At 37.9% G+C, this 20,389-nt stretch overlaps 1 protein-coding gene across 6 annotated transcripts in view; it reads right to left on the bottom strand.

Moving 5' to 3' along the window:
* Window positions 1–8,522: 8,522 nt before the first annotated feature.
* LOC139749043 (mediator of RNA polymerase II transcription subunit 25-like) overlaps window positions 8,523–20,389 on the bottom strand; it is a 70,443-nt gene continuing 58,576 nt past the window's right edge. For 5 of the 6 annotated variants that reach the window (XM_071662453.1, XM_071662454.1, XM_071662458.1 and 2 more), the window contains one exon: window positions 8,523–17,281. In XM_071662453.1, coding sequence (XP_071518554.1) covers window positions 17,021–17,281 — 261 coding nt within the window. In that variant the 3' untranslated portion in view covers window positions 8,523–17,020. The remainder of the gene's footprint in view (window positions 17,282–20,389) is intronic. The other variant, XM_071662457.1, reaches the window with a different exon arrangement.

Raw genomic sequence — 20,389 nt, 5'->3', positions numbered from 1 at the left:
TCACTGTCTCCCTCAGAAGGGATTTTTTTTTTCATAATTGTGCTTCAATTCTCTTTCTTAGGCTGACTGAACAAGAAATTGGTATGTATATGGTATTTCAGTATGCCTGGATGCTTATTCAGTTCTTTAAAATTGGACACACTTATTTTAAGAAGTCATATGATTAGAATTATTCAGTTTCTAAATTCAAAATCTTATGTTTCCATTTTCAGTAATCATGAACATTGGATGTCCGACTGGTACTTTATTAATTTTACTGCAAGATTTACGAATTTTGTCATTTTGATCATTTTCAGATTCATGAAGGGTCCATAAAGAGTTAAAATTCAATCTTGAGGATATCTGCAGGGTAGGGAATTTGATAGCATAAAAGATTTCCCAAAAAAATTTTGTGCATTTTTAGTTTACTGTTTTATAAAACATTTTGACATGCTTACTTGAAATGTGGGATTATATTACGTAAAGGAGTGCATAACAGATATGTAAGTTCAAAGAGGTCATCCAAGTTGTATAGTTTTTCAGTCATCATTTAACTTGTGTGTATTGATGGATAAAAAGTTTGTTAGAAATTTTACTGTCAGGTATCGCAGTATTCTCTTTCCATTAGCATCTTCTTCACTAAGGCATCTGTTGCACTAAATATATTCTGTTTTGGAGAGGCCAGTGACATAGACTCTCAGTACTATAAAATCCTTGATTGTTTTAACAAACATACCTTATTTTCATGAGTAACAAAAACTTCAGCTCTAAATTTGAAAGTTATGATTATTGCATCAATCAGTGATCAACCTTGGGTTGGCATTTTTTGTGTGATCAAATGTTCATTTTGTGACAGTTCAAGATATTCTTGTTTATGTACATATTTAAGAATAGATTTAATTTTTTGCTCACTGGATGCTAATTTGCTGTAGCCTTTTTCCTTAACCAGAATTTGGGTCAACAACTTTTGTTTGTACTTCTGAAAGTAAGGTGAAGAATCTCATACCCATTCAGGATTTTGGTATAAATTAAGGTACCTGAATATGACTTATCCTTATAACCCTGTTTGTTTTACCTTGACTCATAACTTTAATTCAGCTAGAAATTGTGGTATTTTCTAACTACTGAGTAAACAAGAAAGCTAACATGAGTCAACATATACACATGTTCATATTCATACTTGCTTGCCTTCATCCATTCCCGTCGCCACCTCACCACACATGAAATAGCATCCCCTCCTCTGTGAGGTAGCATAAGGAAATGACAAAAAGGCCACATTCGTTCACATTCAGTCTCTAGCTGTCGTGTGTAATGCACCAAAACCACAGTTCCCTTTCCAAATGCAGGCCCCACAAAACTTTCCATGGTTTACCCCAGACGCTGTTTCCCGTGTCAGCGATGTAGTGCCAGGAAACAGATGAAGAGTGGCCTATCCACTCATATACACACATATATCCATACATGCACATATACATACCTATACATTTCAACGTATACATACATATACATATACTTATCAACATATACATGCACCTATGAGTCCACGGGGAAAATGAAACACGAAAAGTTCCCAAGTGCACTTTCGTGTAATAATCACATCAGGGGAGACACAAGAGAGGAATATAACAGTCAGTTGATATACATCAAAGAGACGAAGCTAGGAAGCCATTTGGTAAACATGTTTACCAAATGGCGTCCTAGCTTCGTCTCTTCGATGTATATCAACTGACTGTTATAATCCTCTCTTGTGTCTCCCCTGATGATGTGATTATTACACGAAAGTGCACTTGAGAACATTTCGTGTTTCATTTTCCCTGTGGACTCATAGGAATATCTTGATCACGTGCAAAATTGTGATCCTTTCCAATATACATACACATATACACAAACATATACATGTATACACATGTACATATTCATACTTGCTTGCCTTCATCCATTCCCGTCGCCACCTCACCACACATGAAATAGCATCCCCTCCTCTGTGAGGTAGCATAAGGAAATGACAAAAAGGCCACATTCGTTCACATTCAGTCTCTAGCTGTCGTGTGTAATGCACCAAAACCACAGTTCCCTTTCCAAATGCAGGCCCCACAAAACTTTCCATGGTTTACCCCAGACGCTGTTTCCCGTGTCAGCGATGTAGTGCCAGGAAACAGATGAAGAGTGGCCTATCCACTCATATACACACATATATCCATACATGCACATATACATACCTATACATTTCAACGTATACATACATATACATATACTTATCAACATATACATGCACCTATGAGTCCACGGGGAAAATGAAACACGAAAAGTTCCCAAGTGCACTTTCGTGTAATAATCACATCAGGGGAGACACAAGAGAGGAATATAACAGTCAGTTGATATACATCAAAGAGACGAAGCTAGGAAGCCATTTGGTAAACATGTTTACCAAATGGCGTCCTAGCTTCGTCTCTTCGATGTATATCAACTGACTGTTATAATCCTCTCTTGTGTCTCCCCTGATGATGTGATTATTACACGAAAGTGCACTTGAGAACATTTCGTGTTTCATTTTCCCTGTGGACTCATAGGAATATCTTGATCACGTGCAAAATTGTGATCCTTTCCAATATACATACACATATACACAAACATATACATGTATACACATGTACATATTCATACTTGCTTGCCTTCATCCATTCCCGTCGCCACCTCACCACACATGAAATAGCATCCCCTCCTCTGTGAGGTAGCATAAGGAAATGACAAAAAGGCCACATTCGTTCACATTCAGTCTCTAGCTGTCGTGTGTAATGCACCAAAACCACAGTTCCCTTTCCAAATGCAGGCCCCACAAAACTTTCCATGGTTTACCCCAGACGCTGTTTCCCGTGTCAGCGATGTAGTGCCAGGAAACAGATGAAGAGTGGCCTATCCACTCATATACACACATATATCCATACATGCACATATACATACCTATACATTTCAACGTATACATACATATACATATACTTATCAACATATACATGCACCTATGAGTCCACGGGGAAAATGAAACACGAAAAGTTCCCAAGTGCACTTTCGTGTAATAATCACATCAGGGGAGACACAAGAGAGGAATATAACAGTCAGTTGATATACATCAAAGAGACGAAGCTAGGAAGCCATTTGGTAAACATGTTTACCAAATGGCGTCCTAGCTTCGTCTCTTCGATGTATATCAACTGACTGTTATAATCCTCTCTTGTGTCTCCCCTGATGATGTGATTATTACACGAAAGTGCACTTGAGAACATTTCGTGTTTCATTTTCCCTGTGGACTCATAGGAATATCTTGATCACGTGCAAAATTGTGATCCTTTCCAATATACATACACATATACACAAACATATACAAATATACACATGTTCATATTCATACTTGCTGCCTTCATCCATTCCCGTCGCCACCTCACCACACATGAAATAGCATCCCCTCCTCTGTGAGGTAGCATAAGGAAATGACAAAAAGGCCACATTCGTTCACATTCAGTCTCTAGCTGTCGTGTGTAATGCACCAAAACCACAGTTCCCTTTCCAAATGCAGGCCCCACAAAACTTTCCATGGTTTACCCCAGATGCTGTTTCCTGCATCAGCGATGTAGTGCCAGGAAACAGACGAAGAGTGGCCTATCCACTCATATACACGCATATATACATAAATGCCCATACACGCACATATACATATATATACATATACTTATCAACATATACATGCACCTATGAGTCCACGGGGAAAATGAAACACGAAAAGTTCCCAAGTGCACTTTCGTGTAATAATCACATCAGGGGAGACACAAGAGAGGAATATAACAGTCAGTTGATATACATCAAAGAGACGAAGCTAGGAAGCCATTTGGTAAACATGTTTACCAAATAGCGTCCTAGCTTCGTCTCTTCGATGTATATCAACTGACTGTTATAATCCTCTCTTGTGTCTCCCCTGATGATGTGATTATTACACGAAAGTGCACTTGAGAACATTTCGTGTTTCATTTTCCCTGTGGACTCATAGGAATATCTTGATCACGTGCAAAATTGTGATCCTTTCCAATATACATACACATATACACAAACATATACAAATATACACATGTACATATTCATACTTTTTTTTTTTTTTTTTTTTTTTTTTTTTTTTTTTTTTTTTTTATACTTTGTCGCTGTCTCCCGCGTTTGCGAGGTAGCGCGAGGAAACAGACGAAAGAAATGGCCCAACCCCCATACACACGTACATACACACGTCCACACACGCAAATATACATACCTACACAGCTTTCCATGGTTTACCCCAGACGCTTCACATGCCTTGATTCAATCCACTGACAGCACGTCAACCCCTGTATACCACATCGCTCCAATTCACTCTATTCCTTGCCCTCCTTTCACCCTCCTGCATGTTCAGGCCCCGATCACACAAAATCTTTTTCACTCCATCTTTCCACCTCCAATTTGGTCTCCCTCTTCTCCTCGTTCCCTCCACCTCCGACACATATATCCTCTTGGTCAATCTTTCCTCACTCATTCTCTCCATGTGCCCAAACCATTTCAAAACACCCTCTTCTGCTCTCTCAACCACGCTCTTTTTATTTCCACACATCTCTCTTACCCTTACGTTACTTACTCGGTCAAACCACCTCACACCACACATTGTCCTCAAACATCTCATTTCCAGCACATCCATCCTCCTGCGCACAACTCTATCCATAGCCCACGCCTCGCAACCATACAACATTGTTGGAACCACTATTCCTTCAAACATACCCATTTTTGCTTTCCGAGATAATGTTCTCGACTTCCACACATTTTTCAAGGCTCCCAAAATTTTCGCCCCCTCCCCCACCCTATGATCCACTTCCGCTTCCATGGTTCCATCCGCTGACAGATCCACTCCCAGATATCTAAAACACTTCACTTCCTCCAGTTTTTCTCCATTCAAACTCACCTCCCAATTGACTTGACCCTCAACCCTACTGTACCTAATAACCTTGCTCTTATTCACATTTACTCTTAACTTTCTTCTTCCACACACTTTACCAAACTCAGTCACCAGCTTCTGCAGTTTCTCACATGAATCAGCCACCAGCGCTGTATCATCAGCGAACAACAACTGACTCACTTCCCAAGCTCTCTCATCCCCAACAGACTTCATACTTGCCCCTCTTTCCAGGACTCTTGCATTTACCTCCCTAACAACCCCATCCATAAACAAATTAAACAACCATGGAGACATCACACACCCCTGCCGCAAACCTACATTCACTGAGAACCAATCACTTTCCTCTCTTCCTACACGTACACATGCCTTACATCCTCGATAAAAACTTTTCACTGCTTCTAACAACTTGCCTCCCACACCATATATTCTTAATACCTTCCACAGAGCATCTCTATCAACTCTATCATATGCCTTCTCCAGATCCATAAATGCTACATACAAATCCATTTGCTTTTCTAAGTATTTCTCACATACATTCTTCAAAGCAAACACCTGATCCACACATCCTCTACCACTTCTGAAACCGCACTGCTCTTCCCCAATCTGATGCTCTGTACATGCCTTCACCCTCTCAATCAATACCCTCCCATATAGTTTACTTGCTTGCCTTTATCCATTCCTGGCGCTACCCTGCCCCACTGGAAACAGCATCACTACCCCCTGCTTCAGCGAGGTAGCACCAGAAACAAACACCTTTCCATGGTTTACCCCAGACGCTGTTTCCCGTGTCAGCGATGTAGTGCCAGGAAACAGATGAAGAGTGGCCTATCCACTCATATACACACATATATCCATACATGCACATATACATACATATACATATACTTATCAACATATACACATATACATACACAAACATATACATGTATACACATGTACATATTCATACTTGCTTGCCTTCATCCATTCCTGGCACTAACCCGCCCCACTGGAAACAGCATCACTACCCCCTGCTTCAGTGAGGTAGTACCAGAAACAAACACGTTTCTTGAAGGATCCTGGAATTACTCCAGGACATCTTTCCTAGGAGCTCATTCAGCTCTAAGGCTGCACATCCAACAGCAAGGAGATAATAGACTCCATAGAAGTGGAAAGTTCTCAAATTAGATACAGCCTTATCAAAGGTGGCTTTTCATCTGCAGTGCAACATCATGGAAGTAAAATCTGGTAAAATATATATATATATATATATATATATATATATATATATATATCCCTGGGAAGGGAGAAAGAATACTTCTCACGTATTCTTTGCGTGTCAAAGAAGGCAACTAAAAGGGTAAAAGGAGAGCGAGCTGGGGGCTGGATATCCTCCCCTCTCGTTTTTAATTTTCCAAAAGAAGGAACAGAGAAGGGGGCCAATTGAGGATATTCCCTCAAAGGCTCAGTCCTCTGTTCTTAATGCTAACTCGCTACCAAGGGAAGTGGCAAATAGTATGGATATATATATATATTCATACATATTTGCCATTTCCCACATTTGCGAGGTAGCGTTAACAACAGAGGACTGAGCCTTAGAGGGAATATCCTCACTTGGCCCCCTTCTCAGTTCCTTTTGGAACATTGTAAAAACAGGAGGGGAGGATTTCCGGCCCTCCCACTCCCTTCCCTTGTAGTGCTTGGGTTTTGTTTGGCTGTTGGCTTTGTATGGCATTACAATGCTGTCATGTAATAATACAACTAAGAGATGATCCAGTAATGTACTCATAACAGTGTCTGTGATTATGTTAACAATTTATTATATTAATGATATATATATGAGGTGGTAATATGATAGTTTTTGTAAAATGGCGAGACTGAGAAAATACTGCAGTTGTCATGGTTGAGTATAACTTCATTTCCCTAACGTGACAGTTGTGAAATTCAGTGTATCATGTTATTTTATCATTGTTATCAGTATGACTGTTGGTTGCTCATTAGGGTAAAAGCTGTCACTTGCTTTGTTGTGTAAATATTTTTGTAATGTTCATATAAACTTGATGCTTCAGAGCTTGCTCATGCTGATACTGCTCACAACATTCAACATGTTTCATTTTTCAAACACTTTTATATTTATCAACATACTTTTGCAGTGTCTTATAAAAAGTGTAATAGCAGGTAAGGTTAAGAGTAAGACATTTTAACACATGAAATTATTGTGCTAATTTCAAGCCAAGATAGAACTCTGCTTTCCCTCGTCATGTGGCCAGGGTAAAGCTTCACCAATGTTATCTGTTTATGAAAGAAGAATTTCACGGGATTTCATTGATGACCATGAGTCAGAATTTACCAATGAAGTGCTTGAGAGCAACCAAACTGTGTCCCATCTATACTTGGAATGTGTATATGACTATAAAATTTGAAAAAGTAATGCCATCAAAGTCTATATATAAATATTTTGTTTATTCTTTATCAATGCCCCAAAAGTTTCGAGACACAGGTGGGCCACAAGTTTTCCATAAAACTGTTTCTTACCTCGTTTGTTTCCCAGCTTGGGTACTTCTGTGAAACAATTATTAAAGGTGTTCTGGGTCTAGCCTTTGAAATATCAGTCTTAGTTAACCAATGAATAAATTGAAATGTCATATGTTGTATGCTAATAAGCCATTTTGATATAATTTGTGGAATTGGACAACTTTCAAAAGAGTACCCATGGATAGGTGATACCAGAATGAGTTAGTAGATTTATGTAATACAGAAGTGTATTTTGTAGATGTTCATTCAGAAGTGTAGCCCATAGTGTTTCACTATAATTACCAAAAATGCTGTTTTTCTTTTTTTGTATATGCATAAATTTCTACCAATTGTTTTCCATTTATTTTATCAATCAATTTTATTGTTGTTCAGATATCATTCTCTTGACCTGTTTATTTAGTTCTCCAGTATATACAGGGAGATAAAATGGGTAAATCTTTATAAACAACAGGTCATGATGTGAAAAGATTAAGCCCAATAAATCAGGTTTATTTCATGAAGTAACTGATTAATGGAAATTTCGAACCTTTCAGATTGGCTCCTCTTTTTAGTATGTTATTTAAGCCTTTACCATTATTGTTCCATCATTATCACCTACTGGCACTATGTCCATAAATAAGAAGTCCAACTTGTACTTACTCAAAATACAATACTACAGTACCACTTATAAAGAGTATCTTTTCCTGTACACCTGTACAAAAACTCTTTCTGCATGCTTAATATAACTGAAGCAAATTTATATCAGTTGTACTTACTGTTAAGCTCCATTTCCAGATATGTAAAGTGAAACACTGGTAACTTGAATGAGAATAAGGCCTACATTAAATGACTGTGATGTCAGAATTACAAGAGAATGCCTCGGTAAACTGATATTTCAGATTACTGAAAATGAAATCCTTTAATTACTAAAGCTCAGTAAACAAAGAAAAAACCTAGGCATGTAAACTGAAAAAGAATAGGACAGAAACTACATTTTGAAGATACATACAGAATATATATGATATCTGACATACAAACTTTTATAAAATACATACCAGTCAAGGTGAAAATAAATAAAAAACAAGTATACTATATAATACATTGTATTTTTCTGTGTTACATCCAGATGGTCTTCACTTGCAAAGAAAGATGGAGGTATGTGTGATGAAGAATGTGGAGAAAAACGGTATTAATTCTAATTATTTCCCATTAGAATTTCTCTTTTACACTAAGGTTTTCAATTATAAACTTATAACTTTATATTTCAAGCACAGTACCCTACTGTACTTACAGTCTACAGGTACTTTGATTTTTCATTAATCACTGATTTCTAAGCATGTATTAATCACCAGGATCATGTAATCCTAATATGAATTTAGGTTGTAATTCTGATGTTTACTATTCAAACAGCCTAGAATTAAAGTTAAAAACATTCAAGGTTTGATTTATCACTATGCTGTGTATATATATCTTTTCTCTCCAACAATCAGTTTGTAATTAGGAGTAAAAATGTGTGGGTACATCATGTACAATGCATTATGATTCTTATAATCCCATTAGGTGAAGCTGCTGTTGCATAAACAGACTACTATTAAATTACCACTCATATTCCTGTGGGTAAGAAAAAATATTAAGATTCACATCCATACATAACTATCAGGGCTACAATACCATCAAACCAACCAACCTATGCCCTCATGGACAATGTGCCCATGATATTAGCCTCCTCACCCATTTACGGCTGACTTTGGCTCCCATGGTTCCACTCCCTACCATATCCACTTCCAGGTATCTAAAACACTTCACATCCTCCACATTTTCTCCATTAATAAAATCCTATCATCCTGTCTCTCTTCAATGCTAAACCTAATCTTCCTTTTTATTCACATTTACTCTCATTATCCTCACTTTACACACTATACCAAACTCATGAACCAGCTCTGATTCTGGCAAAGGAATGATTTGGGTAGATAAGGCATGTAATGATAAAGTATCCAGATAGATGTGCGGCAGCATCCCTGTTCCTGTTCTGTGATCAGGTATTGTATTCTCAGAATGCTTTTTGCTTCATATATGAAAAGAATCTGCCTAAATTTGATTGATAGTGCCCTAATCAGTCAAGAAACCTACTCACAAGAATATATCAGATTTAGTTTTAACTACAAATGAGGATCCCATTAATAACACTGACAATTTACTTTTGAGGTCAACATGACAGATGCAAAAAACTGATTTTAACCTTGCAAATTTTCATGATCTTTGTACTGCTCTTGACAGGCAAATCTGAGATGATATGGCTGATGAAATGATATGAGCGTAGTTGGTAAGGCTTCAGGAAAACCTTTGAAGAAATAAGTGCCCTGTTTTGTGGGAGAATGAAGGATTCTTTAACAGGTCTTTGAATCACAGCAAGTTTTTACCAACAGGAATTAATCTGATCCCACCCAGTCCAGTTCATAACTGCCACATTGCAAGTATATGGCTGCATTTAAGAGGAAAAATATTAAAAATAAAATCGTGCAAAAATTCCTAAAGAACACCTTAAAACATCAACGTTCAACAGAAATATTTTACTGATGGCTCCAAATCTAATAATGACAGAATGTGCAGTGGTGAGCAGCAGCAAGACTGCTGGAGGCAGCCTGCCTCCCACAGCTTCCATCTTCACCACTGAACCTCACTCCGTATTATCAACAGTTACAATGATCAAGGAGCTGAAGAGTCAAAGCACTGATATACTCCAGTTCTTATAGTACACTGCAACTCTCCCACAGATTTAGCTCATCAAAACCAGTAGAGGGAAATCCAAAGCTGGCTTGTACTACTATCCACTCAAGGCAAGGCAGTAACTTTGCGCTGGGTTCTTACTTGTAGGACATTTCTAGGAATGAATGAGCTGATCATCAGGCTATAGTGGCAGTGCTTTGATGCTTGGTTTTCTCTCCCAAACAGTAATACAAGTCCCTCAAGACAATTTCTGTACAATGGATGGAGACCACAAAAAATAAACTAAGAGATTATAGACCATGGCACCCCTTGGTGACAAATATTCACTCCAGCCAACACAGTGAAGTAGTTCTAGCAAGGCTCAGATTTAGGTACAAGACTCATTCATTGGTGGTTAATGGTAGGAGACCAACCTTCATTCTGTATAGAACATTAGGTGTCAATGATTATGACACATGCAGTGGAAATGAGTATGGCATCTGCAGCAACAAGAAGAAAGTTCCTTACTCAACCCTCTACACTCTTGAGCATACTGTAGAACTGTAACATATCTAGTCTGTCAATTTTCCACAGAGAAATTATCATTTGTAGTATATAACCCCAGGAACCTTTCTCCAGGCAATTCCACAAGTGGGCAAAGTACAATAACACCCAAAAGAGAAATCAATATGCTATACATGATGTACAGGTATCACCACATAATGGCAGCTCAATTACCAGAATTTCACTATAATGTAATTCATACATTTTGAACGTAATTCATTCTACAGATGGCTAAAACGTATTCAGTGAAATTATGAATCTTTAACAAATAAATCTTAGGCTTTCTATCCAACAGTAAATAATAAATAGCTTCAAAATTTTTCAGTCAATACTACTGTTACTACTACTACTACTACTACTGTTACTACTACTTCTACTACTACTGTTACTACTACTTCTAACACAACTCCTACTACTACTACTTTTACTACTACTGTTACTACTGCTACTAACACTACTCCTACTACTACTACTACTACCTACCACTACTACTACTAATGATAATAATAATAATATTTTTTAAGCATGTTTGCAATTTCCATGTCATCTAGGTGGTGCCAGGAAAAATGAAGAAAATGGCCTCATTCACTCATATCTGCTCTTTTGCTGTCATGTATAATACACCAAAACCTTAGCCCTCTATCTACAACCAGTCTCCACAGACCTTTCTGTGGCTTCCTTCAACCATTCCACATGCCCTGATTCAACCCAATGACAGAACACCATCACTCCAATTGCTCTATCCCTTGCTCACCTCACATCTTCCTACATGTTTAGGTTGCAGACCTTCAAAACACCTTTCACTCTATCCTTCCACCACCTCCTTGATTTTCCTCTTTTTCTTGTTCCCTCCACTCCTCAGGCCACATACTGTCCTAAAACATTTCATCTTGAACACATCCACTTTCTTTACATTTTTGTCTCACAGCCATACAGCACTGATAGGTCTACATGCTAATCATCAAACACACCCATCTTTGCCCTTAAAGACAGCCAACTCTCTTTCCAACCATTCCTCGATGTGCCCAGGACCATTGTCCCTTCACCCACCCTATGTCTCAATTCAGCTCCCATGGTTCCATTCACTGCCATATCTACTCCAAGGTATCTAAAACACTCCATATCCTCCAAGTTCTCTCCATTAAGACTCACTCCAAAGAACCTGTCTCTCTTCCTGCTATCATGTGCTTTCCCTAGGCCCATAAACATCACATTCAAGTCCATGTTGGCAGGTCTCAATAGCACCACTCAACCAGTACACATGTATATGCAATATGCCTTCATTCCTTTGTTCATAAATCCATTCTTCTCCCTACCGGTTGTTGTTGCACAAGGGAGTTGAGGGCATGGAGAAATCCTTCTTACTCTTTTATCCCTACTTCATCCACTTAGATTAAAAATAAAAATGAGTGAATGTAGCCTTTTCTTTTTCTGATCCTGGTGCTACCTCACAGATGCGGGAAACAGTGAACATATATGAAAGAAAAGAAAGACAGAAGCTATCCACAAATAATCTACACATGGGCAAATGGGCCTTCTATTATCTGTCTTTCCCATATATTTCCATGTGCAACCTCTCCTTTGCCCACCTGCCAATTAGCACAAAATTCAGAGGCAGCAGATGGTAGGCAGGTACCAACTAGGGTAGTACAGTACTCTTCCAGGGTGCCAGGAGTAATAGTGACGGCAGCATTGTGAACCAGCACTACAATGTCTGTCAATTTCCCTCCCTTGCCCAGGTTCCTGTCTTTCTTTTGTGCCTCATATATGCAAGATGCTGAACTCGCTCTATAAAAGGATACTTTCTCTCCACATCTCACATAACACTTGATAACACATAATTAACACTATCCTAAATCCCCATTTTATTTATCTTTCGGGTAAGGGAGGAAAAACTACCCACCTATCTCCTGTGGTTGTAAGAAGCAACTAAGAGAGGTTGAAGCTCCTTGTGCAGTCACTTTCCAAACACAGGAACTGAAGAATTCAAGCAAGGATTTCTCCATTGGCGATCAAACTGGGGTATCTGAATGAACGTGAATGTAAACAGGATGAGAAAAATGGAGAGACGGGGATTGGGTTTACTGAGAGGAACCAGAAGATTCTGGCTCTGTGTTGAAGGGCATGTGGTTAGAATGGGTTGGGCAAATTCAGGAAGTAAAGTCTGGGATTAATGTGAAGACATGAGCAAGGGAAGGGTAGTGCTTCTAATGAAGGTCGCTGATTGTTAATGCTTATGCACACAGTAGTGAGAGAAGTAAGGAAAAAGGTGGATTTTGGGAGGAGCTGAGTAAATGCCTCAGCTATCATATTTCAATATTTGAGTATATGAATGCAAAAGTGCATTTAGTGGCAGTTGAAGGTATAAATTGGAGGCACTGGTTACTCAATGAAAATGGATTATAGCATTTTAGAATTGTATGCTGAAAAAAATTGGCGACTGGAAATAAATGGTTTAAAGAAAAGGAGCATTAATAAATTTGTGGTTCAACAAGGTTGGAGAACAATGGGCATTACTGGATTATGTGCTACTGGAACTAAGAAATAAAAAAATATTTATCCTATCTATTCCCTATCTTTACCTCTAAAACCCATTACTTTTTTCCATTCAAAGTTTAAGTGTCTAAGGGAAGTACTGCACAATGCCTTATGGTCTGGATACATAAAGAAATCATTACAATGAAAATTCTTTGGATTCAAAAATGATGTTCAGTAATCATTTTATCCTCAATCAAACGTACAAATGATAACCTGACATGGATACCATGGGCACTTAAGGAATGTTTACAATTTTCTATTTCTATTCTTAATGTTTTCTGGTTTTTAATTCCTTCCTGAAAAGATCAGGATAGAAAAAAAATAGCAACAAGAATCTACATATTGTATGGTCTTTTTCTCAGTGCTCTATATTTCTTTTTTCAATATCAAAGTTAAACTGTCATGTTAAATCATACTTATTTATGTGCATGATGCTCATTGATAATGTTTTAACTTTAACCCATTCACTGCCACCATATTAATATCAAGCCCCCAGTCTCACATAAAATAAAATAAATCTGGAAAAATATATGTATTATACACTGAATAATACATAAATATCCTGTAGAGTGCTGTTTCATTTTAGCGCTCTTGCTTGCATCAAGGAGTTCTAGTTTTACTAGAAAAAATTATGAAAATCCATAGCCAATCAAAGTGCCGTACACATATATGCTCACATCCAATCAGAGTTAAGACCTCCCCTCTGTTTGTACAGTCCCAATTTTGCTGTGTTTACACTATGCACACATTCTGGCTGATTCACCGATTTTCTTATGCTATTGTGACTATTTTCCACCCATCATGTTTGGAAGGCAGCCTGCAGGTTCTAGTGCATCTACAATGCCTAAGAAAAGCTTTTCCTTAGACATAAAATTACAGGTGATGAGGCAGTTGGAAGCTGTTGAACATTAGGTGGATGATGGTGATGCTTTCAAACTGGCTACACCAATGGTTAGAAGTCAAAGTCACAAGCCCAAACACTCATAACACACCAATAGCAACTTTGTTTTTACTCAATTAGCCAACCTGAGCACCTGTACACACATATGCTCATGTCCAATCAGTGCTAAGTGTTCTCTTCTGTTAGTACAGAAACAATTTTGCCTCACTTACTCTGTGCACACATTCTAGCTGACTTGCCAATATTTCAATATTATTGTGACTATTTTCTATCAATAATGTCTGGAAGGCAGTTTGCAGGTTCTAGTGCTGCTAGTGCATTTAATGTGATAAGGAAAAGCCTCTCCTTAGAAGTAACATTACGTGTTGAGGCAGTTGGAAGCTGTTGAGCATCAGGTTGATGTCCATGATGCTTACAAATTGGTTACATCAATGGTTAAAACCATTATTTGGAATGCAGGCAAGATAAAAATTTCTGCCATGACAGACAAGAAGTTAACACCAATGAAGGTGACTTGTTAAAGGAGCAATTCATTTGAAAGAATGGAAGGTACTATACATGAAGCCAGGTCAAGTTAGGAATGCTTGGCAACACACCCAATTCATGTTACCACACCTTTACACTTCACTTTTCTAATCACCCATCCTTTCTGTTCTCTCAGTCATGTAATGATATGCTGGAACAAAAAACCATGGGTGATTGAGAAATTCTGAAAACATATTTGGATTCAGTGTGCAACAATACATAAGAAACATTATTTTCCCATGGGACAAAATTTTTGTTGACCAGTGTAATCTGTGTTTATCAATACCTATACCCCTCATATACAAAACTATATATATCTAATAGGTAAGACATTATGTTACCATGAATGCATCTCTATATGCAAAGGTATAATGAGCCTTAAAGAGCTGTTTCGCCAAGCACATATTCTAGGAATGTATCCTGAGTGCATGAAACATTCATACCTACAAAAAAAATCATAATAGTTTATACCAATGATGTCATGCCAGAGCCTGTTTCGTCATGAAGCATCACAGCACTTTGTCCACTGTGCATATGAACTTCCCCATGTATTATGTCCTCATCAGAACTTTTGTACCCTCTTAGAATTTGTCATAACTGGCTTTTAAAAGTTTACAATTTTTGACTGCAGAGATACAACAACAGCCATGGTACTTCTTTTCTTAAATAGTAAGATAAAAAAATCTGTAATGCATATTTCATTACATCCAATTTTACAATTTTGGACTGCACAAGTACAACAAAGTCATGGTCATTCTCTCCTTAGATGATAAGATCACAAAATCTTCATCACATATTTCATCAAATCCCTTTCTGCCACATTCTCTTATCACATACTACACTTAAGTGATTATCAATTTCAACACTAATAGCAGTGTCTTTGTCATCTTAGATTTCATTTTCAGATACTGAACATAAAAAGTTAATCTAATCAAGTAACTTCACCCTTTAAAACATAGTGAGCAGATGTTGATGGGAGTGAGGAACCCTGGATTAAGCCTAAAAATCACTGTAACTACTGGGTGGTAAATGATGACACCCAACGCCAAGTATGTTCCACACCTAGAAATTTCAGATTTTTGACACAGCTTACTTTAATTTACCTTACAATCCTGCCCTAGGTGTTGCTTGTGTAACTAGGTGAGACCTCAGGATCATGAAGTGTGGAGACATGAGTATCTGTGGGAGATGAGTGCAGGACAATCTAGGAGCAAGTATTTTATGTCTTCAATATGGCAAATCCATCTTGGGCATGAGAGGTCTTCTGACATGCTGAATTGGTGTTTGATACGCTGCTGAGATGGGTGGTGTCCAGATCACACATGAGAAAGCATAACTCGCATATTTCTAGGGGTATGGTTTTAAATGGGTGTATGTCCAGTGGAGTGGTGTCTAAGACTGAGTAGGGATGGTGGTTGTTTAGTGCTGTTGAACTGCTAAGTTCTGCTAAGTTGTGGTAAGCTTTTTAACTCTCTTTGGAGTTGATGGTGAATTATGGAGCAGTTTGGAAGGGTTTAGCACTGTTATGAAAAAATAAGTGCCATGAACAGAGGTGGGATTGTACTAGAAGGATCTTTTGTTTTGTTGTGTAAGTATTGAGTGTTTTTACGTGCTAAGCTAAGCTTTTCCGAGTGCTCTGTTTGGTGTGGTTTTCAGCTTTGTTATATCTACTTTTGACAGGGTGGATCACCAGGCCAGTGAGGCATAGGTTTGGCCACAAGAAAATGAATATGAATTCTCATCACCACGCATCATGCATTATACATGACAGTTAGAAAGGGGTTGTGAACAAATAATTGTCATTTCTTTGACTTTCTAGCACTACCTTACTAATGCTGGCAATTGCAAATAAGCATGAATAAATATCAGCACTGCATGATAAGTACCTGTCATTGACAGTGAATGGGTTAAATAAGGTTTTACCAATGGTTGTACCAATTTTCCATCAAGCATAAACAACAGCTTTGTTACCTCATTTAATTTATAAGAAAAATTATTTTTAAACCTTTTAATGTTCAAACTTTTTTCCCCTCAGATCTCAATTAAGTAAGCTCAAAGATCAGCCATAAAATATGAACATACAAATAACTATCATCTCTTTTTAAGATGTCTGATATATTATAATACTGACAAAATGTAAACAATTTAGTAATTCACTGTCTTGGGAAGAATTCAGAATTGTGCCTAAGCAATGAAATTGTGTTCATGGTAATGGTCAATTACTTCACTAATGACTGAAAGAATACATAACTGATGGAAATTCTGAATTCTTATGATAAGTCCTATGAACATCTTGTTGCATGAGCTCCCGCCACATAAATGTTTACAGATTACTTGTGAAGCAATGAACTTCACAGAAGATCTACCATATAGTCAGCACTGTCCTGAATAGGCTGGCCAATACCTTGTTGATTCATGGTTTGCTGACCTAAAGCTTGTTGCCCCATACCCTGTTGCCCTAAAGCCTGACCCATTACTTGTTGACCTTGCCCAGCCATCTGTGGCCTCATTCCCTGTTGCTGCATCATGATGATGTGCTGTTGTTGCTGCTGCTGCTGCTGATGCTGCTGTTGGTGTTGAACTTGTTGTTGCTGCTGAAGTCGCACCTGCTGCTGTAATTTTAAAACTTTTGTTAGTGTAATCAATAAAATAACTTTGGTAATACAGATTCTAAACTAATACTAGGCATCAAAGAGATAGCCTTTTATTACTAACAATTTGTGTGATTCTACTCACTTCAAAATAGATAACCTTTTATTTACTACCAATTCGTGTGATTCTACTCACTTCAAAATACGTTTCAAAGTGGTAACCCTTCATTTACTACTCATTTGTTTGGATCTATTCACTTCCTAGAAAGCACTCTGCTTTCTACTTATTTCAACCATTTAATTAGAGTTTACAAAATGAATATGAAAAACTTCTATATAGATTTTTCTCAACCCTAAACCCATAATAAATCAAAACACTTCATAATTTACAACCAATGATGAAAAGTAAAATATTTTCTCCCAATACCCAATCTAGAATTCAGGAAATGCAAATGTAAGTACATGCAAACACAAATGACTTCTAAAAGCATATGAAGAATTCCCTAAGTAAAATGGGAGTTATACAGATTAACCTTTTCACAGCAACTACCAGATATATCTGAATACACACTCATATCATGTGACTGTGAAGTCTGAATTTACCCCATGGTTACCAAAACATATTTCTCTCTACTGCATCATTCAGGAACATCTCTGTGACCATAAAACAACATTTGAGCTCATGCTGCCAAATGTGTGCTACATTGAGTTTCAGTAACCATGAGGCAGATGTGGCCTTAAACTCAATATTCTATTGTTTTATTGGCATATAGGTAAGTTATGCATGTGGGTTAACATATAATGTATATGTACTTACTTCCTGCCCTAAGAGTCCCTTCTATATCTATGAGGCTTCTGCAGCATTCAGAAAACCAGCCATAACTACTGGCTGGGACCATAGGTTGTAAAGTGTAGTGATGTGTGTACATCTATGTATTAAGAGTGCAGGATAACTAATAGCAGGTGCCTGGTATCTTACCTGTGGTATTTGCATCATGGGCATGTTTAAACACTGTTTGTGATGTTGTAGCACTGCATGATGTCAATGACAATGGGTTGGAATTTAAGACTGACTTGGGCGGGTGGTTATCTACAGCCTATTAGGCCATTTTGGTGTGTATGTTTTTTGTGATCATACTGGTTCGTCATTTCCCACATAACCTAGGTCGAGCTAAGAACAGATGAAGATAGGCAGCATTTGTTAACATCCATTCTCTAGCAGTCATGAGCAATGCACTGAAACCAAAGCCCCATATCCAAAACCAGGCCATGCAGACCTTTCCATGGATTCCCCGTTCCTTTACATGCCCTGGTTGAAGCATTCCACTGACAACACATCAACCCCTGTATATTCTGTCATTGTCATATTTGTTGAGGGTGGTGAATCTGTGTGCAGAGGTTGCAAAATGTTAGGCAGGGGTAAAAATTTTTTTTTTTAATTGAGTTTGGTTGTTAATTATGTAGTGGTTTGAGTGGGACAGGTCTAGGGCTGCTTGATGGAGTTGAGCACCAAGCATGTTGAGGCTGGACTGTACTGGAAGGATCTTTGTGTCATTGATTAGGTGTTGAGTGTTTGTGACTGACATGCTAGTAATCGTTTGAAATGCACTATTCTGTTTGATTTGCAGCTCTGGTATAACTGCTTTTGAGAGGATAGAAGGCCAGGCAGATGAAGCATAGTTTAAATAGAAGCAGATGAATTGTTTGCAGGGAATGTCATGGGATTCTTTTTCTTGTCTAATCCTGATGCCAGTTAGTGCTCTGAGGGCATTCAGTTTGTATGATGTTTTAGTGCTCATGTTACTGGTGTAGTAAGTGAAATCATGTGTGCATCCTATGTAATGCCAAGAATGGTAGGTGTTTTGCTTTGTGGGAAAGACCATACATTCAACGTGACTGGACCCTTATACAGTTGTTGCAGCCTGGAGAGGTGTTAATATTAAAAGGCAATATTTCAATATCAAAATGCAGTGTGCATCATTACCATGAAGACTTCATTGCCAGTTGCAAAAAGTCAGCCCAATAACGAATGAATGGCCACTGTTTAAGTGCACAGTTTTTGAAACTTTAAACTCTAATACATACACTCTATAAAATCATCAAGCAATACTTCAATATTACAATGCAGGTTCTATAATTAACATGAAGCATTCATGCAAGGTGCAAAAGCCAGCTCACTAGTGAATGAATGGCCACCATTACAGAACATAGTTTTTGAAACTTTATAAATTCTTTTACAGACACTTTATATGAACAGTGAAGCACCAGATAGGGTAATTAGCTGTAATTATACTAGCAATTTGACAGCATTAAGTTAAGTGAATACCAACCTACCAACGATTACATATGACAAGATTTTGCCACAGTGGCAAGGCTAGCACAATAAACTTACTCTCTGACATGTAAGTTGGTGATCATACCTCTCAATTGCCTCTCCTTGTCCCCTCATTTGTCATGCTATTTTTCTGCCACTCTTCTGGCAGAGTTATCTATTCTAGGTTAACATAGTATTGTCCTCAATCATGAGTCTATTCTTTTGAATGTAATGTAGTTACTCGTATCTAAATTTCTTAGATCACCTGGTATCACATTAAAAATCATTCTAACTTCCTTACTGGACCTTCTTGTATCTTTGTCTTATACATTTCTGGTATGTTTCCAGGAAGTACGCTTGACTAAATGAATCTGTATCATGCTTCTCTGGTTACTTTCAGGTTCAGAACATTGTTTTTATTCCCTCTATTTGTTGCCTCTCCCTCCAGCACTCAAGACTGTAAAGATCTATTTCTTCTAGTCACTCATAATTCATATGCTCCAATCCATTCGTCTTAATTGCAAAATGTTCTGTATTCATTCTATCTTGTTTAATTCAATATGTCTTACCGGAGACTATACAACAAAGTTTAATTTTCTAATGCTTGCTCACCGTTTCCTCCATTAGCGAGGCCATGCAAGGAAAGACAAAGAAACCCCTCATTTGCTCACATCCCTTCTCTAGTTGTCATATGTAATGTAGAACCAAAGTCTTCTACCATAATCAGGCACCATAGACCTTTCCATAGCTTCCCCCAAGTGTCTGAGTCAGTCCACTAACAAGTTACCTCGTTTTCCATATCACTCTAATTCACT

Source organism: Panulirus ornatus, chromosome 6 (assembly GCF_036320965.1).
Source record: "Panulirus ornatus isolate Po-2019 chromosome 6, ASM3632096v1, whole genome shotgun sequence".
Taxonomy (NCBI): Eukaryota; Metazoa; Arthropoda; class Malacostraca; order Decapoda; family Palinuridae; genus Panulirus; species Panulirus ornatus.
The sequence above is the reverse complement of the archived record's forward strand: the minus strand, read 5'-3'. Positions and strand labels throughout refer to the sequence as shown.